This window comes from Mauremys mutica, chromosome 2, assembly GCF_020497125.1.
Source record: "Mauremys mutica isolate MM-2020 ecotype Southern chromosome 2, ASM2049712v1, whole genome shotgun sequence".
NCBI lineage: Eukaryota > Metazoa > Chordata > Testudines > Geoemydidae > Mauremys > Mauremys mutica.
In genome coordinates, this window is record NC_059073.1 from 219,637,290 (window position 1) to 219,659,053 (window position 21,764).

General features: G+C 41.1%; 1 protein-coding gene across 1 annotated transcript in view; it reads right to left on the bottom strand.

Annotated features, from left to right (window-relative positions):
• STT3B (STT3 oligosaccharyltransferase complex catalytic subunit B) overlaps positions 1-21,764 on the bottom strand; it is a 92,838-nt gene that overhangs the window by 48,386 nt on the left and 22,688 nt on the right. The window contains exons 2-4 of the mRNA XM_045005073.1: positions 6,892-7,000; positions 4,632-4,919; positions 1,625-1,690 (exon numbers count right to left, since the gene is read on the bottom strand). Coding sequence (XP_044861008.1) covers positions 1,625-1,690; positions 4,632-4,919; positions 6,892-7,000 — 463 coding nt within the window. The remainder of the gene's footprint in view (positions 1-1,624; positions 1,691-4,631; positions 4,920-6,891; positions 7,001-21,764) is intronic.

The following is a 21,764-nucleotide window of genomic DNA, read 5'->3' on the forward strand; positions in this document are numbered from 1 at the left end:
CGGGGGTGAGGAGGGATTATGGGTGTCTGGCCCCTGACAGGCTTGGGGTGGGGGGCAGAGAAACGGGAACTGGGTTGTCATAGGGGTTTCTTTAACTCTCTACTCCTGGGGGAATTTTTGTGTATGTCTGTATTGTTACAGACATAGTTGCTGACAGGTATTTTGAAATAAATTACCAAAATAATTGAAACTGGTGTGATTATGTAGGGTTATTTTGACAAATAAAGGTTGCAGAATTTTAAAATATTGTGCGCAGAATTTTTAGGCACAGAATGCCCCCAGGAGTGACCCTAGATACTGTATTCACACACAAATCCCAATCACAGTCCTATTGCTATTTTAGTATTCTTTAGTTTAAAATGTAAGCTCCTCTGGACAGAGATCCTTTTGTATAAGCTTGAGCTGCTATGTACATCTCTAGCGCTACATAAATAATTTTTCCAATCGACATTTTCCCCCCTCCAGCAGGCTCCCATTACCACCCTATTCTACCTGGAGGAATTTATCCATCATCCTCCAAGAAATCCTTCCCACCACAAAATCTTGTCCCACTTGAGTCAACCCATTTCGTAAAAAGGTCAGTCTTTCATACAAAAGAACTCAATCAGTTTGGAGCTATCCTCATTTCTGATGCTATCCTTTTTGCTGGCAGACTTCCTTCTGATTCCGCCCACATCTTGCAGAAATTCCCATCTTCACAGATTCATAGATTTTAAGGCCAAAAAGGACCATTATGATCATCTCATCAGAGCTCTTGCATAACACAGCTTCTTGAATTTCACCCAGTAATTCCTGCACTGAATCAACAACTTTTAGTTCAACTAAAGCATTTCTTTTAAATAGACATGCAGTCTTAATTTAAAGACTTCAAGCGATGGAAGATCACATCCCTTGGTAAGTATCAGAGGGGTAGCCCTGTTAGTCTGGATCTGTAAAAAGCAACAGAGTATCCTGTGGCACCTTTAAGACTAACAGATGTATTGGAACATAAGCTTTTGTGGGTGAATGCCCACTTCGTCAGACGCATGGGAAAGCTGGTAAACTGTGCTAGGCTAATGGTTAATTATTCTCACTGAAAAAAAATGTGTACCTTATTTCCAACTTTAATTTTTTCTAGCTTCAACTTCCAGCCATTAGATCCTGTTATACGCTTTTGTTTGCTACATCAATTAACCTTCTAGTATACTGTTACCTTCTCCCAGTGTACAAACTTCCAGGTGGTGATCATATCACTTCTTAAACTTCTCTTCGATAAACTAGATACACTTAGCCCCACTTTTACTGCGGCCATCCACTCAAGATCCATCAATTCACTCCGAATGAGATCAGATCATCTCTACTCATTTTGAGCCCCTCCCCCCCCCCAACACCATCACCAAAGGAATCTGTCTGTTTCATTTAAATATTCCTGGCCTATTCATACAAGGGAAAATTTATTTCCCAGAGAACACACATCTTTACAAAAGGTTCTGAGCAGAAATGTAAACATCTGCCCTCTTCTTTGACTTAATTAGGCCAACAGATGCAGCTGTACGTTAGTTTAAAAAATACAAAACCAAAACTTGTTTCCATTCAACTGGATTGAACAGAAACAGCTTAGGTTACATACAGATAAAAGGCTTACCATATAGAAGTAAGATAGACAGCAGCATATTGTCCAAAAGACTGACCCAGTTTTCACAGACTTCACCTTTAAAAAAAAATAAAAAAAAAATCAAGTATTCAAGAATTACAAGTTACAATATTAGACAAAGCAATTAAAAATAGCATTACAAAATTCTGTCACCCAAACCAAAAAATGTGCCCTTTTATGAAAAGTATGGGGTAAAACAAAAAGACTCCCACAATCAGTTTGTATTTTAGGAATTTAACTGCCCACCTTCAAAATTCATGGATGTAGTTCAGAAAGACATCTTCCATAAAATAAAGCAACAGTGCAACCTGCATAAGGCCAATTAACCATAATAGCCTATATCCAACTTTTCATTCAAATTGGTGCTAGGACATGACACACTAGTTCAGTGGTTCTCATCCTATTTACCATTGTGGCCCACAAATGCAGCTCTCGGTGTGTTATGTGGGCTGCATCCACACAATATATATACTGCCTATATAGCCCTGAGGATGTCACATAGGCCTCAGGTATGTGCTGACTGGGCTGCAAGCAGTCTGTGGGCTACAGGTTGAGAACCACTGCACTAAGTACTTCAACCTCTGAGGCAGAATAGTAGCTGCAGCATCTTTGTGCTACTTGAAGATTGGTGTAAACATGGAGCATATGGCCACTCCTCTGGATGATGACCATCACAACTCTCACCACCGCTGCTCTATCAGACCTTGTATCATATTATTAGGATAAGTGCTGTTCTATTCTGAAAAATAACTTTGAAAACCCACTTAAGGCTAGTGGGAATATGTAGGTATCAGTGAAGGCATAAGCTGAAGACAATAGGGTTCCACAGGTGTTGAGAGTATGATCTGACTTACAGATGATGTGCTAGATGTAAAGATTTTGACTGTGACAGTCCATGACAATTTGTTGGGCTGACAAAATATTTCTTAATATAATATAATATAATATTTTGAATCTATGGTAACAACCACTGATCGATTCTCTTTTCGGGGTTGATGGGAAGGCTCTTTATCCTTTATAGTACAGTAAACCTTAGTTGTGGATTACTACTGCTTTACCAGTCCAGTAGTCTTTATTATTTACTTTGATAAATTACTACATATTTTTCTGTGCTTCCAAATTTAAGATTGTCAACATTGTGTAGATTTTCGTTTTGATGAATTATTACACTGCTGGGTGTTGGGTAAAGCTGGATATTTTGACAGCAGATAAGGAATACCTGGGGTTTCGGCTCATGAAATTGCAAAAGATGGGTTTGTGTTTTGGTACTACATCTCCTCTTTCCCTCTCCCTTGTGAGTAAGAGTAGAGATTGACTAAGTTTGGGGGGAGATGAGTGAACTTTTTGTTCCTTACCCCAGCAATGGTTGGGAGCAAGTAGGTCCTCACTACAACCTGCCACAATATTTACTACTTCAACAATAACAAAAAGAAGTCAGCCCACGGTTTGTACTAAGATCACCAGCAATGACTTATGGCTTGTCTATATGGGGAAATTTCCCAACATAGTCAGAACAGAATAATTATTCCACTACAGTTATGCAGGTATAAGTCCTTGTGTGGACACTATTCCAGAATAAAAATAATTACTTTTCTTCAAAAGAAAAAGTAATTATTCTGACTGGGTTAAGTATAGCAGAATAAGCAGCAAAGAGTCCTGTGGCACCTTATAGACGAACAGACGTATTGGAGCATGAGCTTTCGTGGGTGAATACCCACTTCATTGGATGCATGCATAGCAGAAGAATTATTCCAGTAAATTTTACCATGTAGATAAGTCCTTACTGTTGACATTTAAATTGTAATTAGACTTCAAAACTAACAGAATCGATTCACATCTCACAGAACTACTTTTCTGGCTGTCTGCAGACTCAAAAATTGGGGATAATTTCCTTTAAATTTCTCTCTCTCTTGTGCTCTCTTGCTCTCTCTTTTTTTTTTTTTTTTTTTGGTTAACAGTACTGTTTAGCAATTTTTCATGAGGGGGATGCCTGAACAAGTGATTGGACAGGAAACAGTTCTAGGGCAATAGATTCTGTGATATTCTGTATCTTGAGATTGTGTGTTCTCATTTCTATACTATAACAAAATGTACACTATATTGTTGAATTAAACTGCACACTGAGTTGTAGTTTAGTTGATGGATATACAACTCTCAAAGTGTCCCTCCAACATACAATAAAACCCTGCTCTCCTATTTTGTTCTGTTTATTCTGTACTACATAAAAACTTTCATTTACAGAATAGCAATTGTGAATTGTGTGAATCACAATAACCATTGACTCTATTTTCATGCCCCAAAGCAGTGTGGCTAAATTAACTCACTAAGTTATCCGCTGAACCACCCTGCAATACAACACAATGCTATGCTTTATAAAATATAATGATTCTGTTTAGCTCTGGTTTAATTGCATATGAGACAAGAACAATATTTGCGCTGTATCAAAAGCACATGGCTATTAATGTGGACCCTGTTTGTCTGGCTCTGCCCCTCATTGTCTAATTTGTGTTCAGTTGTATTTGCTATGCAGAACTTCTCAGATTACTTACAATAGCCCAGAAAAAAACAGTAGCTTAATCCTGCCCCTGCTCTTTTTGTCATGTAATGATACAGGAATGTGTTCAAGCCATGCTAGCAAGCAGACTGTTTGAAAAATGCTAGCCTAACTCTATTTTCATCACTTCACACATAGCCACAGAATCAAATACAAGAAAACCACTGTTTGAGCTGAAAATGTAAACCCCTTATTGTTAGAGAACATCCCTTGAAAAATAGCATGACAGGCTGATTGGACAAACTGAGGAGCAACAGTGTGGCAGATGTTCATATGTTACTTTTGGGTGCCTGTCCAATCTTTCTCTAAACCTATTCTAGAAGGCAATGAGAATTATAGAAGGAAGAAAAAAATTCTAAGGATCCAAAATTGGATCCTAAGGCAAAGGCCAGGAGTAAGGTCAGGAGAACAGAAAAAAAATAGTGAATCTGAGCAATTACTTACCCACAAATAGTACGTGAACTGCAGTGCAAAAATGGCTATGCCTTCATTGTCAAAGGATCCTGCTACTGATCGAGATATGTAACCTGGAACTATAGCAATAAAACAGGCAGCTAAAAGCCCTGCTCCTTGGTTCCACAGTTCTCTGGTGAGCAGAAAAGTAGAAATAGATGTAAGGCCGCTAAAAACTGGTGCTAGGAATACACATACATCTCTTATGTGGACTGTGACGTTTAGCATATTTAAAATCCAATGTATAAGGCCTGCTGTCACCATCAACCCAGGGTAGACCTAGAAGAAAAGAGAAAGAAAATCAAATTATAATATTTCAGGATTGCAGAAAGGGTTGATTGTAAATCTATTTGCATACAACAAAAGTTACTTATTTCTTGGTTGATGCCAGTCACACGCAGAGAAAAACAGAATTACTCTAACACTGCTTTCAATATATCTGATACAACAACTTAAGGCAATTTGCCACACTTTAAATTATATTAAATGATTGTTGACAACATGTGCAAGAAACCATTTCTTCCAAATAAATGATGAAGCAACACATACAGATTCAAATTGTATCTACCCTGGAAGTTGTTATAAGGAAGATGATCTTGTAGGTCAGGCACAAGACCAAGAGACATACGTTCTATTTCTAGTAAAGCTAGTCAGAAAATTTCAAGCCATCTGAAAGTGATGCAAAATTGAAACATTTCCCAGAAACTTTATGTACCCTTTTTTAAATTTTTGTAATTTTTCAAACAGTTCTAAATTCCTAGTTCTATCACAGGCTTCCTATGTGACTTCTGCCAAATTGTTTAATCTTGCAGTGCTTCCACTTCCCACACCTGTAAAGTGGGAGATATTTGCAAAATTCTGAAATGTAGGCTATGATTAAGTCACTGCCTGTAAACAAACAACCCATCCACCCACCCTCAGATGGATACTATTTTATATATTTAAGTGCAAAGTATTTTAAACAGTAGGAAACTTTGCCTATGAAATATTTTTAAAGAAACTGAACAGAATTAAGATGACCTCCATGGAAGTGTAGCACAGATTTACATGAGTCTGTTGAATCTAATATCAACTATACGTGATTTCAGATAATGATAAAACATTGTAAGTAATAGTTTTACTCTACAATATTAGGAGTTCAATGAAACAATGGTGGCTATACACTAGACTAGAACATTAAAAAACTTCAAATGCCTTAACTGCTTTGCAAAAACAATATAAGTAATGACAGGTTTCAGCGTATAAGTAATACATTTCTGCTGAATTAAACTTTAACATGGGTAATTCCCCTAAATATCTCCAAAACTTAGTTTCAGAGGTGAAACTCTGAAGTTGAACAAAAAACACTAAATATGTTAAGAGACCTTCTGAAATACGCCAGGAATTAAAGATGAAATTATATTTTTAATCCATTTTAACAAGGATTTCAAAAAGTTATATACAGCTGGTTTATTAAAATATTTTGTTTAAAAATCAAATAACTAATTTATTGCATAACACTCTGTAAACCCACTTAAATGGTATCTATTCTCTTATTACTGAAGAAAAAGTGCTTCTACGGGTTTTCAACACATTTGCCTGTCATTAGAACTCTTTACACCTTTCTGATCTCAGTCTTCCTTAAATCAATGACATTTCATTGTACCACAATTTGATGTCATTTAATTTTTTCTTCTATCCTTGCTGTTTAGCACTTTGCATCCACATTAATTTTCTCATTTATTTTTTATATTCCTTAGAAAATCTTTACATTTCCCCCATTATTTTTAATCTAAAAGAAAAGTTTTTGCCTAGTGCAGACCAATATCATTTTCTACAGACTCAAACATCCACTTAAAAAAATATAATAGATCTAAACCTTGGCCATAAACATGAAAAAGCCAAGCATTACTCTTGGCTTCAATTGAAAAATGCATGGTCATCTATTACATCAAAGAGGTAGGTCTGTAATGATACATGCTACAACAAGACAACAGGATTGTGAACGAGTCATAATAGTCTCCATTACTGTTACTGAAAGTTGACATATAAGCATATACTACTCAGGTTTGGCTACTGATTGACAGTAAATTGTCTGTACTAGAGGTTAAAAGCTGACATTGTATTAGTAGTAACTGAAATTCTTATTGTAGGTATTACGGCAATTAAAAGCACATTACATTTAGTTTCTCCTTTAACCCGGGTAGTAATTTTACTTGTAGTTATCCTGAATTTTTTTAATTCACCAAGAAGTGATCATTCTCATACTTACAGTTCCACCTACTATTCTTCCCAGTGGATACCATGCTCTTTCATCAAACCAATTTAAAAATTCATAAAACCCATGGGATGCAAGGTGATGTGTTGATCTATAGTTAAACCTAAAAAAGAAAAGAGAAATTTAGAATACTAACTTCAATTATTCCATAGCAACAGCAGCTAATCTCGCCTCTTTCCATAACCTAGGAAACAGTTATTATAAATCAATATTTGGGTCAAGTGTCAAGACCCACATGTGTAAAAGAAATAAATACAGCATTCAATTTTGGACCTAAATACAGTTTGGAATCAAGTGGCCCAAAGTTAAATTTTTCTCATTTATCCACTATAACATTGCTTGCAGATTTAAAACTGGCGTTTACACACCATGCAGAATGTGCCTCCCCCCACTTTTAAAAGCTTATGTTAAAATGTGTCAGACATTCTCTCATTTTCAACTTTACTCTAATCTCTGCACCATGTAAGTAATCAAATCTTTAAATGTAATGAATCAACAGATTATCCATTATAGCCAGACCATTTAGGATACTGGAAAAATTGGCTTCAGATCATGGCAGAATTTATTTGTCAATCCTTCATTCTTAAATTAAGTATATTGCTAGCATTTACTCTACTGCCAACTTTCAAATTATAGGATCAAGATGAAGTAATATGGCAAGATAGAGAAAAGCGGTACCAACAGCACTCTGCGTATAAACAGTATGCAATGTTACAGTCCGTTGGCCTGGACGTTATTCCCCATTTTAATATAAAAGAAAATTCTAAAAATAAGTTTCTTGCATATATTTTCTGTAACCAGAGACCCAATGACCTTAAAAGTATAAGAAAAAGGAGCCCTCCCTTACACAAGTGTCTACCTATTCAGTTTAATATTTCACACCACATATACCCCAGAGTCAATAGAATGAGACTAGCATTTTACCCACACAGTGCAAGAGCACTCAAGATCCTGCATACCTGAAAACAATTTTAGCGTCTGAAAGACATCTAAACATATGTCATCATCAGTGATGTTTAATCAACAAGACAAAGGAGCACAAGAAACTGAAATTCAGTTACAGAGGTCAGCAGATTGCAGGTTCACATTTACTGAGCCAACCATCAGTCAAGTGAGGTTGTAAGCAGATTTTTTTAATATAATATTTTCAACAGACACTCCTATGGGATAAATAAGATACTGTATTGGATAAGCCCACAGATAAGATACTGTGTACTATAAGAAGAAACCAACTATGTTCATATAAGAAAATTCATAAACATCAATCTTTCTGACCTAGAAAGATACAATCATATAAAGCGACGAGCCTTTAATTTCTAATAAGCTTCAAACTATTCCCATTTGACTAGATTGCTAAAAATATTAATTCTTCAGTTCTGAATTCTCAATATTAATATGATCTGTAAAACACCATACCTGTAAAATTAGTCTCTTATCTAAGCACAGCAAAGGTTTATCATTAATTTGATTAGTGTCAATAGTATGCCCAGCATTGCACATGACGAAAAGGAAGACATGGTCCCAACCTCAAGAAGCTCACAATCTAAACTGCTGACATAAAATGCACAGGACAACCCAGTGGCTGGTGGTGTTCTAGAGCATGTCTTTTTTTCCCAATGAGTTGCTGATAACATATTTACTGACATAGTTTAGTTTAGAAATCCTTTAACAAAGCCTCAATTGGATGCTAAAAAAAGACAGCTAATATTTATTGTGCCACACTTCCAAGACTGCTTAAGTGGATAAAATAGGAAAAAAACATTAACCTCCTCCTTGTGCTGCAAACTACTGTTAAATATGCACAACTGTCTTCAGTGGAAAGTGAACTTTAACATCTGTACTTCCTGCTTTGGGAGCATAATCTTAAATCTTTAATGATCACTGTCAACTGCCAATGAACACTAGTGAAGAAATTCCTTTTTATTTATAACATTAGGATGGAAGAATTTAATTTTCCGCTTCTCCCTAATATACTTCTGACAGATATAAAATAAACTAACTCCAACTTTCCAAAATGGACTGTGATTCCTGCCATAAAATAAAAACTTACAAAAATACAGATTTCAAGATTTCATAGTTGAAATGAACAGCAATATTACATTAATTTTGTACCTTGACAAGATGTACAGTAAGTGTTGGGAGTGGCCATGCTGAAAATGATGCAGGACATTATAAATACAGTATGTAGATCAGAAAACCAGAATATGAATACTACAGTTCTTCTAAACTGCAATATTTAGTATTCCTATACTGTAACAATGACTATTCACAGAATTTAAGAACTTCGGGGAGATACATACACTAATGGGAGTTGTGGGAAAATCAGGCCATTTAAAAGGCTACAAATGGATTTAATAGGTTAACTACAGGCATCTCACTTTCTATTTTTTTACCCAAGGCATTACTTTTCCCCAAGAACCTCACAAATGAAAACCATCCAAGATTTGTGCATTCAAAAACTTTCTGGTTAAAGCTCATAAGTTACACTATACATACTGTACATCAGGGGTCTCAAACTCAAATGACCACGAGGGCCACATGAGCATTAGTTCAGTGGCCCGAGGGCCGCACCACTGACACCCTCCCCTCCACTGCCCCTGGCCCTGCCCCCACTCAACCCCTTCCATGAGGCCCCGCCCTCCTCCCACCCCTTCCCTGCCTCCATTCCAACCCCTTTCCTGAAGTCCGCACCCCAACTCCGCCCCCAGAGGGTGCATGAGGGGTGTGGTGGAGGTTCAGGGCAGGGAGTTGAGGTGCTGCAGGGAGCTGAGGTGCAGGCATGGGGCTCAGGGTGCAGAAGGGGTGTGGGATGCAGCAGGGGGCTCAGGGCAGGGGATTGGGGTGCAGCAGGGGGCTCAGGGCAGGGGGTTGGGGTACAGCAGTGGGTTAAGGTTCAGGCAGGGGGCTCAGGGCAGGGAGTTTGGGTGCAGCAGGGGGTTGGGGTTCAGGCAGGGGGCTCAGGGAAGGGGATTGGGGTGCAGCAGGGGGGTGGGATGCAGCAGGAGGCTCAGGTCAGGGAGTTGGGGGGCAGGGTGCAGGAGGGGTTTGGGCTCTGGGGTGGCAGCGGCACACACCGGGGCCAGGGCAGGCTGCCGGCCCCGGCCCTGCTCTGCTCCGGGACCTAGCTAGAACCATGTCCCTGCAGCCCCTGGGGGAGGGGGACGCAGGGCTCTGCACACTGCTTGCCGCGCCTCCAGGTACCTCCCCCAGAGCTCCCATTGGCCGCGGTTCCCCGTTCCCAGCCAATGGGAGCTGCGGGGGGGAGGGGGCAGTGCCTAGAAGCCAGGGCAACACACGGATGGAGCTCTCCGCTTCTCCTTCCTCCCCCGTGCCGCAGGGATGCGATATCAGCTGCTTCAGGGAGTGGCACGAGGCTCGAGGAGGGCAATCCCATGGGTGTAGTTTGCCCCCCCTCTCCTGGAGGTAGGCCGGGAAGGGGGGGAGGGATGGGCCGCTTGGCGGGCCACAAGAAATAGCCCCATGGGCCGCGTGTTTGAGACCCCTGCTATACATCATGAACTAATGATGGCATTATCAAATAGTCTAATTTTATTTCAAACAAAAAATGGTTAGTTACCTTACAGTAACTGTGGTTCTTTGAAATATTTTGTCCATACAGATCCCATGCTAAGCGTGCATGAGCCCCAGGCACAGGAGATCAGATTCTTTTGGTCGGTAAAGACTGTTGAGGTTGAGCACATGAGCTGAATGTACTTGAGCCCCTCTGATGACAGCATAGAAGGCAGAATGGCTGCAACAGACACTCAGTTTCTTCACCAATACAGAAGCCCCTAGGCCAGTGGTTTTCAACCCATGGGCTGCTTGCAGCCCAATCAAGCACACAGCTGAAGTCCATGTGACATCCTCAGGGCCATACAGGTAGTATATACATTGTCTGGATGCGGCCCACATAACACAGAGAGCTGCATATACAGCCCACAATGGTAAACAGGTTGAGAACCACTGCCCAAGGCCAAAAGACTCCATACAAGTGAGTGAGTGAGTGAGTGTGTGTGTGTGGTGGGGCGGCATCATGGGATCACGTCTTCTCAATGAACTGAGACAGCTCTTTAGTTATTATGTCAGTAGTGCTGTACATCATGTAGTGGTGCTGCTTGTAAGGATTTTTTCTTTCAGTATTTGTCTATATAGGTCCCATTCTAGGAGACAGGCAAGAAGCGTTCTCTCTGGTGAGTGCCAGCAAATGGTGAATTAGTGCAAGGTGCAAATGCTGAATCAGTTCTAGAGGCTGACACTTGAGAATGATGAGCTTAAAACGTATGTATGGAGGTCCAAGTAGCAGCCTTACAGATTTCAAGTAGAAGAGATGACTTTTGAAATGGCTGAAAAGACTGCCTGAATTCCAATAAAATGTGCTTTGATATGAGATGGTGGGGGGGGGTCAACTTATTCAGTTCATAACAAAATTCTAATGCAGTCTGATACCCCTTTTGAGAGTCTGTTGAAAAAACCCACCCTCTGGATTTATTACAAAAGGTACAAAAGGTGTGATCTGTGGAACAGTTTTGTCCTACTGAGGTAATACAGATAGCTCTTAGTATGTCCATATGTGGAGTTTAGTCTCTGCCAGGGACTAGTAAGGTCTTGGAAAGAACTAACTGAATCAAATTATTTAAATAGAAGTCTAAGCCCACTTTAGGCAGAAGTTTAGGATGAAAATGAAGAATAAACTATCCTTCTAGGAAGTGGCATAGGTGGTCCTACCATGAATGCCTGACTTTCGCTCACTCTGAACAGAAGTAATAGCCACCAACAATGCAATCTTAATAGAAAATGGCACACAACAGGAGCACATCCAAACTGTGAGATGTAGACTCTGGATCCGGGTGTCAAATCAGACCTTCATCCTGTGACATGATGTCCAGAATGACAAGCAGCTTGAATTGTGGTTGAAAGATTTAGGTGTATCAAAACTGCAGTGTCTACAATAGGGCTATTAACATAACTTGCAGCCCTGTCATGTCAATTTCCTAAGGACTCTGGGGATTAAAAGGCTTGGAGGGAAAATGCATAGATTTGATTCTTGTTCCACTGAATCAGAAATGAATCTGAGATGGAGCCTGGACTCATTCCTCCTGTGGAGCAAAACGTGAGATTTGTTGCTTAGACTGGTCATGAATATTTCTATAGTGGGAGAGCCCCACTTCTGAAAAATTCTCTGAAAGACAAAATCCTTGGAGGATGATTCATGAAGAGATTAGCATTTTCTGCTGATCTGATCTGCTAAACTGCTTTGGACCTCAGGTAAGTGCAGAGCTTCTTCAGTCATGTTTTAACACACTCAACTTTTGTAGCGAAGACAAAAGAGAAAAGAAGAGAAAAAAACACCAGTCTTGTTGATTTTAACTGCTACTATTCAGAATCTAGTGGACAGCAGTGAAATTGGCTGCAAGGTCAATACTCTGCTGCCATTCGGGAAAGCTCTGAGCAGCAGAGACAGGCACTGATGCTATTCATGGGGGAAGAGGACTCAAAATGAAATCTGAGAGAACAGTGGAGAAACACAATCAACCCACCCTTCGTCAAAGAAAGGGGTAAAATGGTAGGAGACCATCATTGCATTGGAAGCTACAAACTTTGGAGGAGTGGTGAACAGAAAAAGAATACTCCTTTTCCCTTACAGCAGCAAGAGGACCGGATTAGGCTGTAAATTTACCAGATATCTACTAGACAGAGGATGAAACAGGGATAAAAATCAATGATTAAAAAAAAAATCAACATCATCATCAACATACAGGATTCTGAAGACTAGCCACCTTCAAGATCACCATCATTGTCTACAGTTTCAGAGTTATCTGCCAATGATAGTGTTTCAGTCACATCATGTATGTCACATAGCCACAGTATATCACCTGTAACAAAAAGGAAAAAAAAAATCTCCATCATCCAGAAACAACCATAGATAAGTTTGTGATAAGAACCAGCAGATTACAAAAAGAGGTAACTCTCCTTTCCGTTTCATTGAGAACCCACACTTCATTAACATGGTTCAGTCATTAAGACCAGGATACAGTCCACTCAAAAGAGCAGATGTCGCAGGCAAATTGCTGGATAAAGTGTATGAAAGAGAAATTGAGCAGTGTGCAAAAGGTCTAGATGGTGAAATTGTTAACCTGAGTCTTGATGGGTGGAGCAATGTCCACAATCATCCTGTATATGTGCTTGTGTGACAACAGAAGAAGGAAATGTCTTCCTTACAGAAACAATTGATACATCAGGAAATGCACACACATCAGAATACTTACAAGAAGTAGCAGTAAAAGCTATAACAAACTGTGGGGAAAAAAAATCAAATGTCTAGTACGCAGCTTGGTCACAGACAATGCTGCAAATGTATCCAAGATGAGAAGAAATTATTTAGAAGAGAGTGAAGACAGTCCCAAGCTAATAACCTACAGATGCAGTGCTCATTTGATGCATCTCCTAGCCAAAGACTTCACTGTTGCAGAAATAAAGGCTAATGTTGTTGAAATTGTAAAATACTTCCGTAACAACCACTTTGCAGCAGCTGCTCTGAAAAAAGTGGGAGGAACCAAGCTAACTCTCCCACAAAACGTGCGATGGAACTCAGTAGTGGACTGTTTTGAGCACTATATCAAGAACTGGTCTAATCTGATGACAGTTTGTTAACAAAATCGTGGAAAAATAGATGGCACTGTCACAGCCAAAGTTCTCAACAGTTGGCTTAAGAGAAATGTTGAACACGTGCTGAATACCCTGAAGCCTATTTCTGTAGCCTTGAACAAAAAGCAAGGAAATAGCTGTTTTATTGCTGATGCTGTTGAAATTTGGAAGGAACTGAGTGAGATCTTAAAAAGAGAGATATGCAATGAGAGGGTTAAATTACAAGCATTAAAAAAAATGAATGGGACAAGCACTATCTTCAGCTCATTTTCTTGCAAATATTCTCAATACTCGGTACCAGGGTCAAACCTTAACTTCTGAAGAGGAGTTGGCTATGACATGGACATCCAGCAATCATCCCTCCATAATGCCAACTATAATAAACTTCAGAGCTAAGGGTGAATCATTCAAAAAAATATATGTTTGCTGATGATGTTTTAAAGAAAGCCACACCAAGTGAATTTAAACACTTGGATTCAGAGACCACTGAAGTGATAATCTCACTTTTAACAGCAGTAGCTCCTTCTGCCGGTGTAGAAAGAATATTTTCTTCCCACTTTGGACTAATTCATTCCAAATTGAGAAATCATTTCCTCAAAAAGCAGGAAAGCTTGTTTTTCTTTTCCAGATTATGAACAAACAGGAAAACGAAGGTGAAGACGACTGAGTTAGCTGCAGAAGCCAATATTTTAAGATTCTCAGGTTGACCTGGCTGACATAGTCGATTTAATTTTTTTTAAAAAATATTTTATTTAACTATTTTAGTTAAAAACAATTTTCACAAAAACAAACCTGATTTTAAAAAACTTGAATGTTTAACTAAATTCAAAAATTCATATGTTTGTTTTGTTAAAATATTATATGTTTGCTGTTGAAGAAAAAATCCAGAATACATAATGTTGTTGTTTTAGTTAAATAAAACAATGTAAATGTCTGTCTGGTGATGTTCTCCTCCTAATACAGCATGGCAAGAAAATCCTCCAAACATTAATGATTAACCTGCTGAACTGGAGATCATTCACCTCTCAATGATTTCATAAATATCTGCTTCAATTACCTTTGGTAAATGAAATAACCAAACAATAATTCATTTTCTGATATAGTTGTAAAACTAATCTGAAAAGTTTTCAAAATAAAATCACTTTAAAAATGTATAGTGTGTACTTTCTAAAAATGAAACCTCCATCTAGCTCTGAGTTGTGAAGAATATGTATTAAGGTTATAACAACCAACAAGAATGCACTTTTACGTAGAAATCCATGATTAAATGGAGTTTTCCTGACTAGCGATTTAAATCAAATCCACCCTGGGATGAAAGATGGCGTTTTTGAGAAGGGCCCGGGGACAGCACCCCTCCCCATTCTCTACAGATGAAAGCAATGGAAATGTTAACTTCACACTTAGGTATTACCCCAACAGTGACAGACTCATTTTAGTATACTTACTAAATACTAGAGTTAAATTCCTAACAAATCTATAGGCTGTATGTGCAAGTGAGTGGGTAAATTAGGGAAAAAATCTCTGAGAGAGACAGACACACAGAGATAGACAACGGGAAAAGAAAAAAATAGGAGAGAGAGAATACAATGTGAGGAGAGAGAAGGAAGAGGAGGAAGAAGAGAAGAAAAACACAAGACACACCACAGAAAAAAACATACCATGTTCAGTTATACCAGGGGCGGCTAATCTGAGCCTGAGAAGGAGCCAGAATTTACCAATGTACATTGCCAAAGAACCACAATAATACATCAGCAGCCCCACATCAGCCTCCCCCTGCCCCGCCCCCAGCGCCTTCCACCCACTGGCAGCCCCGCCGATCAGCATCTCCCCATCAGCTGCTTTGTGGCACGTAAGAGGCTCGGGGGGAGGAGGGAGGGAGAGGAGTGAGGGCACTGCAGGCTCAGGGGATGGGGCGGAAAGGAGTGGAGTCGGGGCAGGGCCTGTGGCTGAGCCAGGGCCCAACACTTTGGAAAGTTGGCATCTGTAGCTCCAGCCTATACAAGGAGCCGCATATTAACTTCTGAAGAGCCACATGTGGCTCCGGAGCCACAGGTTGGCCACCCCTGAATTATACAAAAGAAAAAGTAGAGTGAAGCCAGGAAGGGAAATAAGGTCTAAAATATAAGTAGTGTGTTTGGTTATTTGCTCCATTGTGTCATGTACTGTTGAGAATGTTTAGTTGTAAAATTGTACATTTAACTTGTATTTTTAATTCATTAAAAGAAACAATCAATTTGTAAGCACCTAAAAAAAAGTAAGGTAATAAGTAACAGTCAACATGCATTTGCCAAGAACAAATTATGTCAACTCAATCTAATATCCTTCTTTGACAGCGTAACAAGCCTTGTGGATAAGGGGGAAGCAAGAGACGTGATAGATCTTGACTTTAGTAAGGTTTTTGATACTGTCTCACAAGACCTTCCCATAAACAAGCTAGGTAAATATAGCCCAGATGAACCTACTATAAGGTGGACGCACAACTGGTTGGAAAAGCATACTCAGAGAGTAGTTATCAAATATTCAGTCTAGCTGGAGGGTATACTGAGTGGGGTCTGCAGGGACCTGTGATGGGTCTGGGTCTATTCAATCTCTTCATAGAAGATTTGGATAATGGCACAGAGGGCTCTCTTATAAAGTTTGCAGATGATACCAAACGGGAGTACTATGTCCAGTGCCGGACTCCACACTTCAGGAAACATGTGGACAAATTGGAGAAAGTCCAGGGCAAAGCAGCAAAAATGATTAAAAGTCTAGAAAACATGACCTATACGGACAAATTGGGGAAAAAATGGGTTTGTGTAGTCCGGAGAAGAGAAGACTGAGGGGGGACAGGATAACAGTCTTCAAGTACATAAAAGGTTGTTATAAAGAGGAGACTGGTAAACTATTCTCCTTAACCAATGAGGACAGGACAAGTAATGAGCTTAAACTGCAGAAAGAAAGCCTTAGATTAGACATTAGGAAAAATGTCCTGACTGTCAGGGTAGTTAAGCACTGGAACAAATTATGTAGGGAGATTGTGAAATCTCCATCATTGGTGCTTTTTAAGAACAGGTTAGACAAATACCTGTCAGGGATGGTCTAGATACTTAGTCCGATCTCAGTACAGTGGACTGGACTAGATGACCTATCAAGGACCGTCTAGTCCTACATTTCTATGATTTTCTCCTTGAAACTGCAGAGGGGTCTGACCTTGGGGAAGTGGAGCTATACAGGTTTTTACACTTGCCAGTAAGCTTCAATTTGTGGGTGAACATGTAAATTTTTTAAGCCTATGTGAAGGTGTTAGGGATACTTTACAGCCACATAGCCCCTGTTCTTGACATATTCAGTCTCCAATTTCAGACTCTTGAGGGGGATTGGAAGGGTAATCTGAACCATGATTAGCAAGTCTCTTGTATATTCCATTTTACTACATTATTTCTCTCAGAAATAAACTAGTACCCTTGAGTAGTTTAAGGTAAGCCTAATAACTTTAGCTCCCACAAGTGGTAAATTGGACAGGTGTGTTAGAACCCTTCCAAAACGCTGTCCTTGGCCAGCCAAATACAAACTCCAACTTCTGTGTGAACGTGCAGATGTACACATGTTTAAGCCGGAATGACTAAACGAAGCTGTCGTAACTTTCATCCCTCCCTCTCCCCTAATGTTTGTTTCTCTTATTTGTAGTATCACATCTAAAATTAGATTTTAAGCTCTTCAAGGCAGGGACCATGCCCTTCTACTAGCATTGTAAAGTACACAGCACATTTTTGGTCACTATAAAAGTGAACAAATAACAAAAATAAATAAAACTGTAGCGTAGATAGAACCTAACAATGACCACATAACTGGATTTTACAGTGATGATGTTAGGCCCTTTCTACACAACTTTTAACCATACAGTAATAGGGCTACGGGACTACCATGTTGTAACTATGTAGCCTGATGCAATTTTAGATGTAATATAGATGGGCTATAAATTTAAAGTTACTAGTTTGAAACATATTTTAAATATCAAAAAGTGCAGCAAAATATTAAAGTGAAGAAGCAGAGCAGCTGTACAAGCAATCATAGTAATTGGATTTTTGTAGTAACATGCATTTTGATTGGTTTATAAGATGAGAATTTTTAAATTTAGCAACCTGATTAACATTTCCATTAATATATTGGAAAATATCAATATTCATTTTCTCTTGGCTAGCTTTCCAATTTTAAGTTTGATTTTATTCAACCCTGAAAGCTGCTCTCCCATGACATGGGGTGACAGTGTAAGATGACTGGTTATCACCACTCACTGTAATCATCTGTTATATCAACGAGCTCTAGAATAACTGTACCACTTCTGTACCAAATTAAGTACTGCTGTATTTATAAGCAGACATCTTTGGCTTTGACAATAAGTACTAAGATTTGTACTTCCTTGAAAAAGCACTGTTTAAAATGAATACTTAAAAAGATATTTTGCTTACTCTCTTAGGCCTGGTCTACACTATGCATTTATACCGAATTTAGCAGAGTTAAACCGATTTAACCCTGCACTCGTCCACACAACGAAGCCCTTTATATCGATATAAAGGGCTCTTAAAACCGATTTCTGTACTCCTCCCCGACGAGGGGAGTAGTGCTGAAATCGGTATTGCCATGTCGGATTAGGGTTAGTGTGGCCGCAATTCAACGGTATTGGCCTCCGGGCGGTATCCCACAGTGCACCATTGTGACCGCTCTGGAAAGCCGTCTGAACTCGGATGCACTGGCCAGGTAGACAGGAAAAGCCCCGTGAACTTTTGAATTTAATTTCCTGTTTGGCCAGCGTGGAGAGCTCACCAGCACAGGTGACCACGCAGAGCTCATCTGCACAGGTAACAATGCAGTCTCCTGAAAATCGAAAAAGAGCTCCAGCATGGACCACACGGGAGGTACTGGATCTGATCGCTGTATGGGGAGAGGATTCCGTGCTAACAGAACTCCGTTCCAAAAGACGAAATGAAAAAACATTTGAAAAAATCTCCAAGGCCATGATGCAGAGATGCCACACCAGAGACTCAGTACAGTGCCGTGTGAAAGTTAAGGAGCTCAGACAAGCCTACCAGAAAACCAAAGAAACAAACAGAAGGTCTGGGGCAGGGCCAAAAACATGCTGCTTCTACACTGAACTGCATGCAATTCTCGGGGGGTCCGCCACCACTACCCCACCCCTGTCCGTGGATTCCGAGGTGGGGGTGGTAATCTCAGCCATGGCTGAGGATTCTGCGGACGGGGAAGATGAGGAGGAGGAAGAGGAGGACGGGCTTGCAGAGAGCACACAGCACTCCGTTCTCCCCAACAGCCAGGAGCTTTTTCTCACCCTGACGGAATTACTCTCCCAGCCCTCCCAAGCCACTATCCCACACAATGAAGCCATGGAAGGGACCTCTGGTGAGTGTACCTTTGTAAATATAAAACATGGTTTAAAAGCAAGCGTTTTTTAATGATTAATTTGCCCTGAGGACTTGGGATGCATTCGCGCCAGTACAGTTACTGGAAAAGTCTGTTAACATGTCTGGGGATGGAGCGGAAATCCTCCAGGGACATCTCCATGAAGGTCTCCTGGAGGTACTCCAAAAGCCTTTGCAGAAGGTTTCTGGGCAGGGCAGCCTTATTCCATCCTCCATGGTAGGACACTTGACCACGCCATGCATGTAGCAAGTAATCTGGTATCATTGCATGACAAAGCCTAGCTGCGTATGGTCCCGGTGTTTGCTGGCATTGAAGCAACATCCGTTCTTTATCTCGCTGTGTTATCCTCAGGAGAGTGATATCGTTCATGGTAACCTGGTTGAAATTCCGGAATTTAATTAAGGGGACAGAGATGGCCATTCCTACTGGGCTGTTTGCCTGTTGCTTAAGAGAAATCCTTCCTTGCAGGTAGCCAAGCAGGGGGAAGGGGGGCGGGTGATTGGCGCTGAGCTTTTTCGCGTTTGGCTAGCAGGGATCTTCCCTGCTACCAGCCACGCGGGGGGGCGGGGGGGGGGAGGGGAGAGGCATTTAGCAATGATCTTCCACGATACCAGCCACGTGGTGGGAGGAGGGGTAAAGCGATCATCCCAGAGAATTGGATGGGGGGGTGGTTTCTGCTGCTGCATGTTAACAGGAAAGAAGCAGCACTGAACGGGCTTTGCTTGCTATTTGGTAAAGGAGGGCGCTGGATATATGAAGGCTGCAGAAGCCGAAAGACAATGGTTTACCATGGCCGCATGCAAGCCGAATTCTGCTGCCCAGACCTGCGTCTGTGAGATCTCTAACACCAGAGCCGCAGGCACTCAATATTAAGATGCAAAATGCGACCTTGTAGTGAAATCACATGTGCTATGTAAGGTGAATAGTGTTGTTCACTGTGAAAGAGTATAAGCATTGTTCTGTAAAATGTATCTTTTTAAATACTTCTCTCCCTTTTTTTCCCCTCCCTCATGCAGCTGCAAATTTTTCAAGCCTCCCTACTCCATCCCGAAGGCTATCTCAGATAAGGCAGTGGAAAAAAAAGATGCAAGACGAAACGTTCTCAGAAATCATGGAAGTGACCCGCAATGAAAGAGCTCATCTGAATGAGTAGAAGGACATGGTATCAAATTACAGGAAATATGCCAGTGAACGTGAGGACAGGAGGGACGCTCGAGATGAGAGGTGGCGGCAGGAAGATCAGAGGTGTAGGCAGGAAGATCAGCGGTGGCGAGATGCAACTCTGGGGCTGCTGCGTGATCAAACTGACATGCTCCGGTGTCTGGTGGAGCTTCAGGAACAGCAGCAGGATCACAGAGTGCCACTGCAGCCCCTGTATAACCACCCTCACCCAGACATGTAAGAACGCGTGGGGGGGAGGCTCCGTGCACCCGCCCACTCCACCCCCATGGACAGCCCAACCAAAAGGCTGTCATTACTTTGAAATTTTTTTAGTGGCCTTTTCCTTCCCTCCTATCCTCCTCCCAAACCACACCCGGGCTACCTTGTCAGTTCTCTCCCTCTCTTTATAATGAATTAATAAAGAATACATGATTTTTAAATGATAGAGACTTTATTTCCTTAAGCAAGCTGTAATCGAAGGGGGAGGGTGGGTTATTTACAGGGAATGAGTCAATCAAGGGGGAGGGGATTCATCAAGGGAAACAAACACAGCAGTCACACCGTACCCTGGCCCATGATGAAACTCATTTTCAAAGCTTCTCTGATGCACACCGCTTCCTGGTGTGCTTTTCTAATCGCCCTGGTGTCTGGCTGCGCGTAATCAGCGGCCAGGTGATTTGCCTCAGCCTCCCACCCCGCCATAAAGGTCTCCCCCATCCTCTCACAGAGATTGTGGAGCACACAGCAAGCAGCAATAACAAAGGGGACATTGGTTTGGCTGAGGTCTGATCGAGTCAGTAATGTGCGCCAGCGCACCTTTAAATGGCCAAATGCACATTCTACCACCATTCTGCACTTGCTCAGCCTGTAGTTGAACTCCTGACTACTGTCCAGGCTGCCTGTGTATGGCTTCATGAGCCATGGCATCAAGGGGTAGGCTGGGTCCCCCAGGATAACTACAGGCATTTCAACATCCCCGACTGTTATTTTCTGGTCTGGGAAGTAATTCCCTTACTGCAGCCGTTTAAACAGAGTAGTGTTCCTGAAGACGCGAGCGTCATGAACCCTTCCTGGCCATCTCACGTGGATGTTGGTGAAACGTCCCTTGTGATCCACTCGCTTCTCAACTGTGAGGGCTGCTCTCATCTTGGTATTCTGGCGTTTCAGGGCAGGGGAAAGCAAGTCACAAAGTTCCATGAAAGTGCCCTTACGCATGCGAAAATTTCGCAGCCACTGGGAATCGTCCCAAACCTGCAAAACTATGCGGTCCCACCTGTCTGTGCTTGTTTCCCGGGCCCAAAATCGGCGTTCAATGGCTAGAACCTGCCCCATTACCAGCAGGATCTCCAAAGTGCAGGGGCCCGCGGTTTGAGAGAATTCTGTGTCCATGTCCTCATCACTCTCGTCACCGCACTGCCGTAGCCACCTCCTCCTCACCTGGTCTTGCAGGTCCTGGTTCAGCAAAGACTGCACAATAATGCGCGAGGTGTTTACAACGTCCATGATTGCTGTCTTGAGCTCAGCAGGGTCCATGCTTGCTGTGCTATGGCATTTGCACAGTTCACCCAGGAAAAAAGGCGCAAAACGGTTGTCTGCTGCTTTCACGGAGGGAGGCTGTACCCAGAACCACCCGCAACAATGTT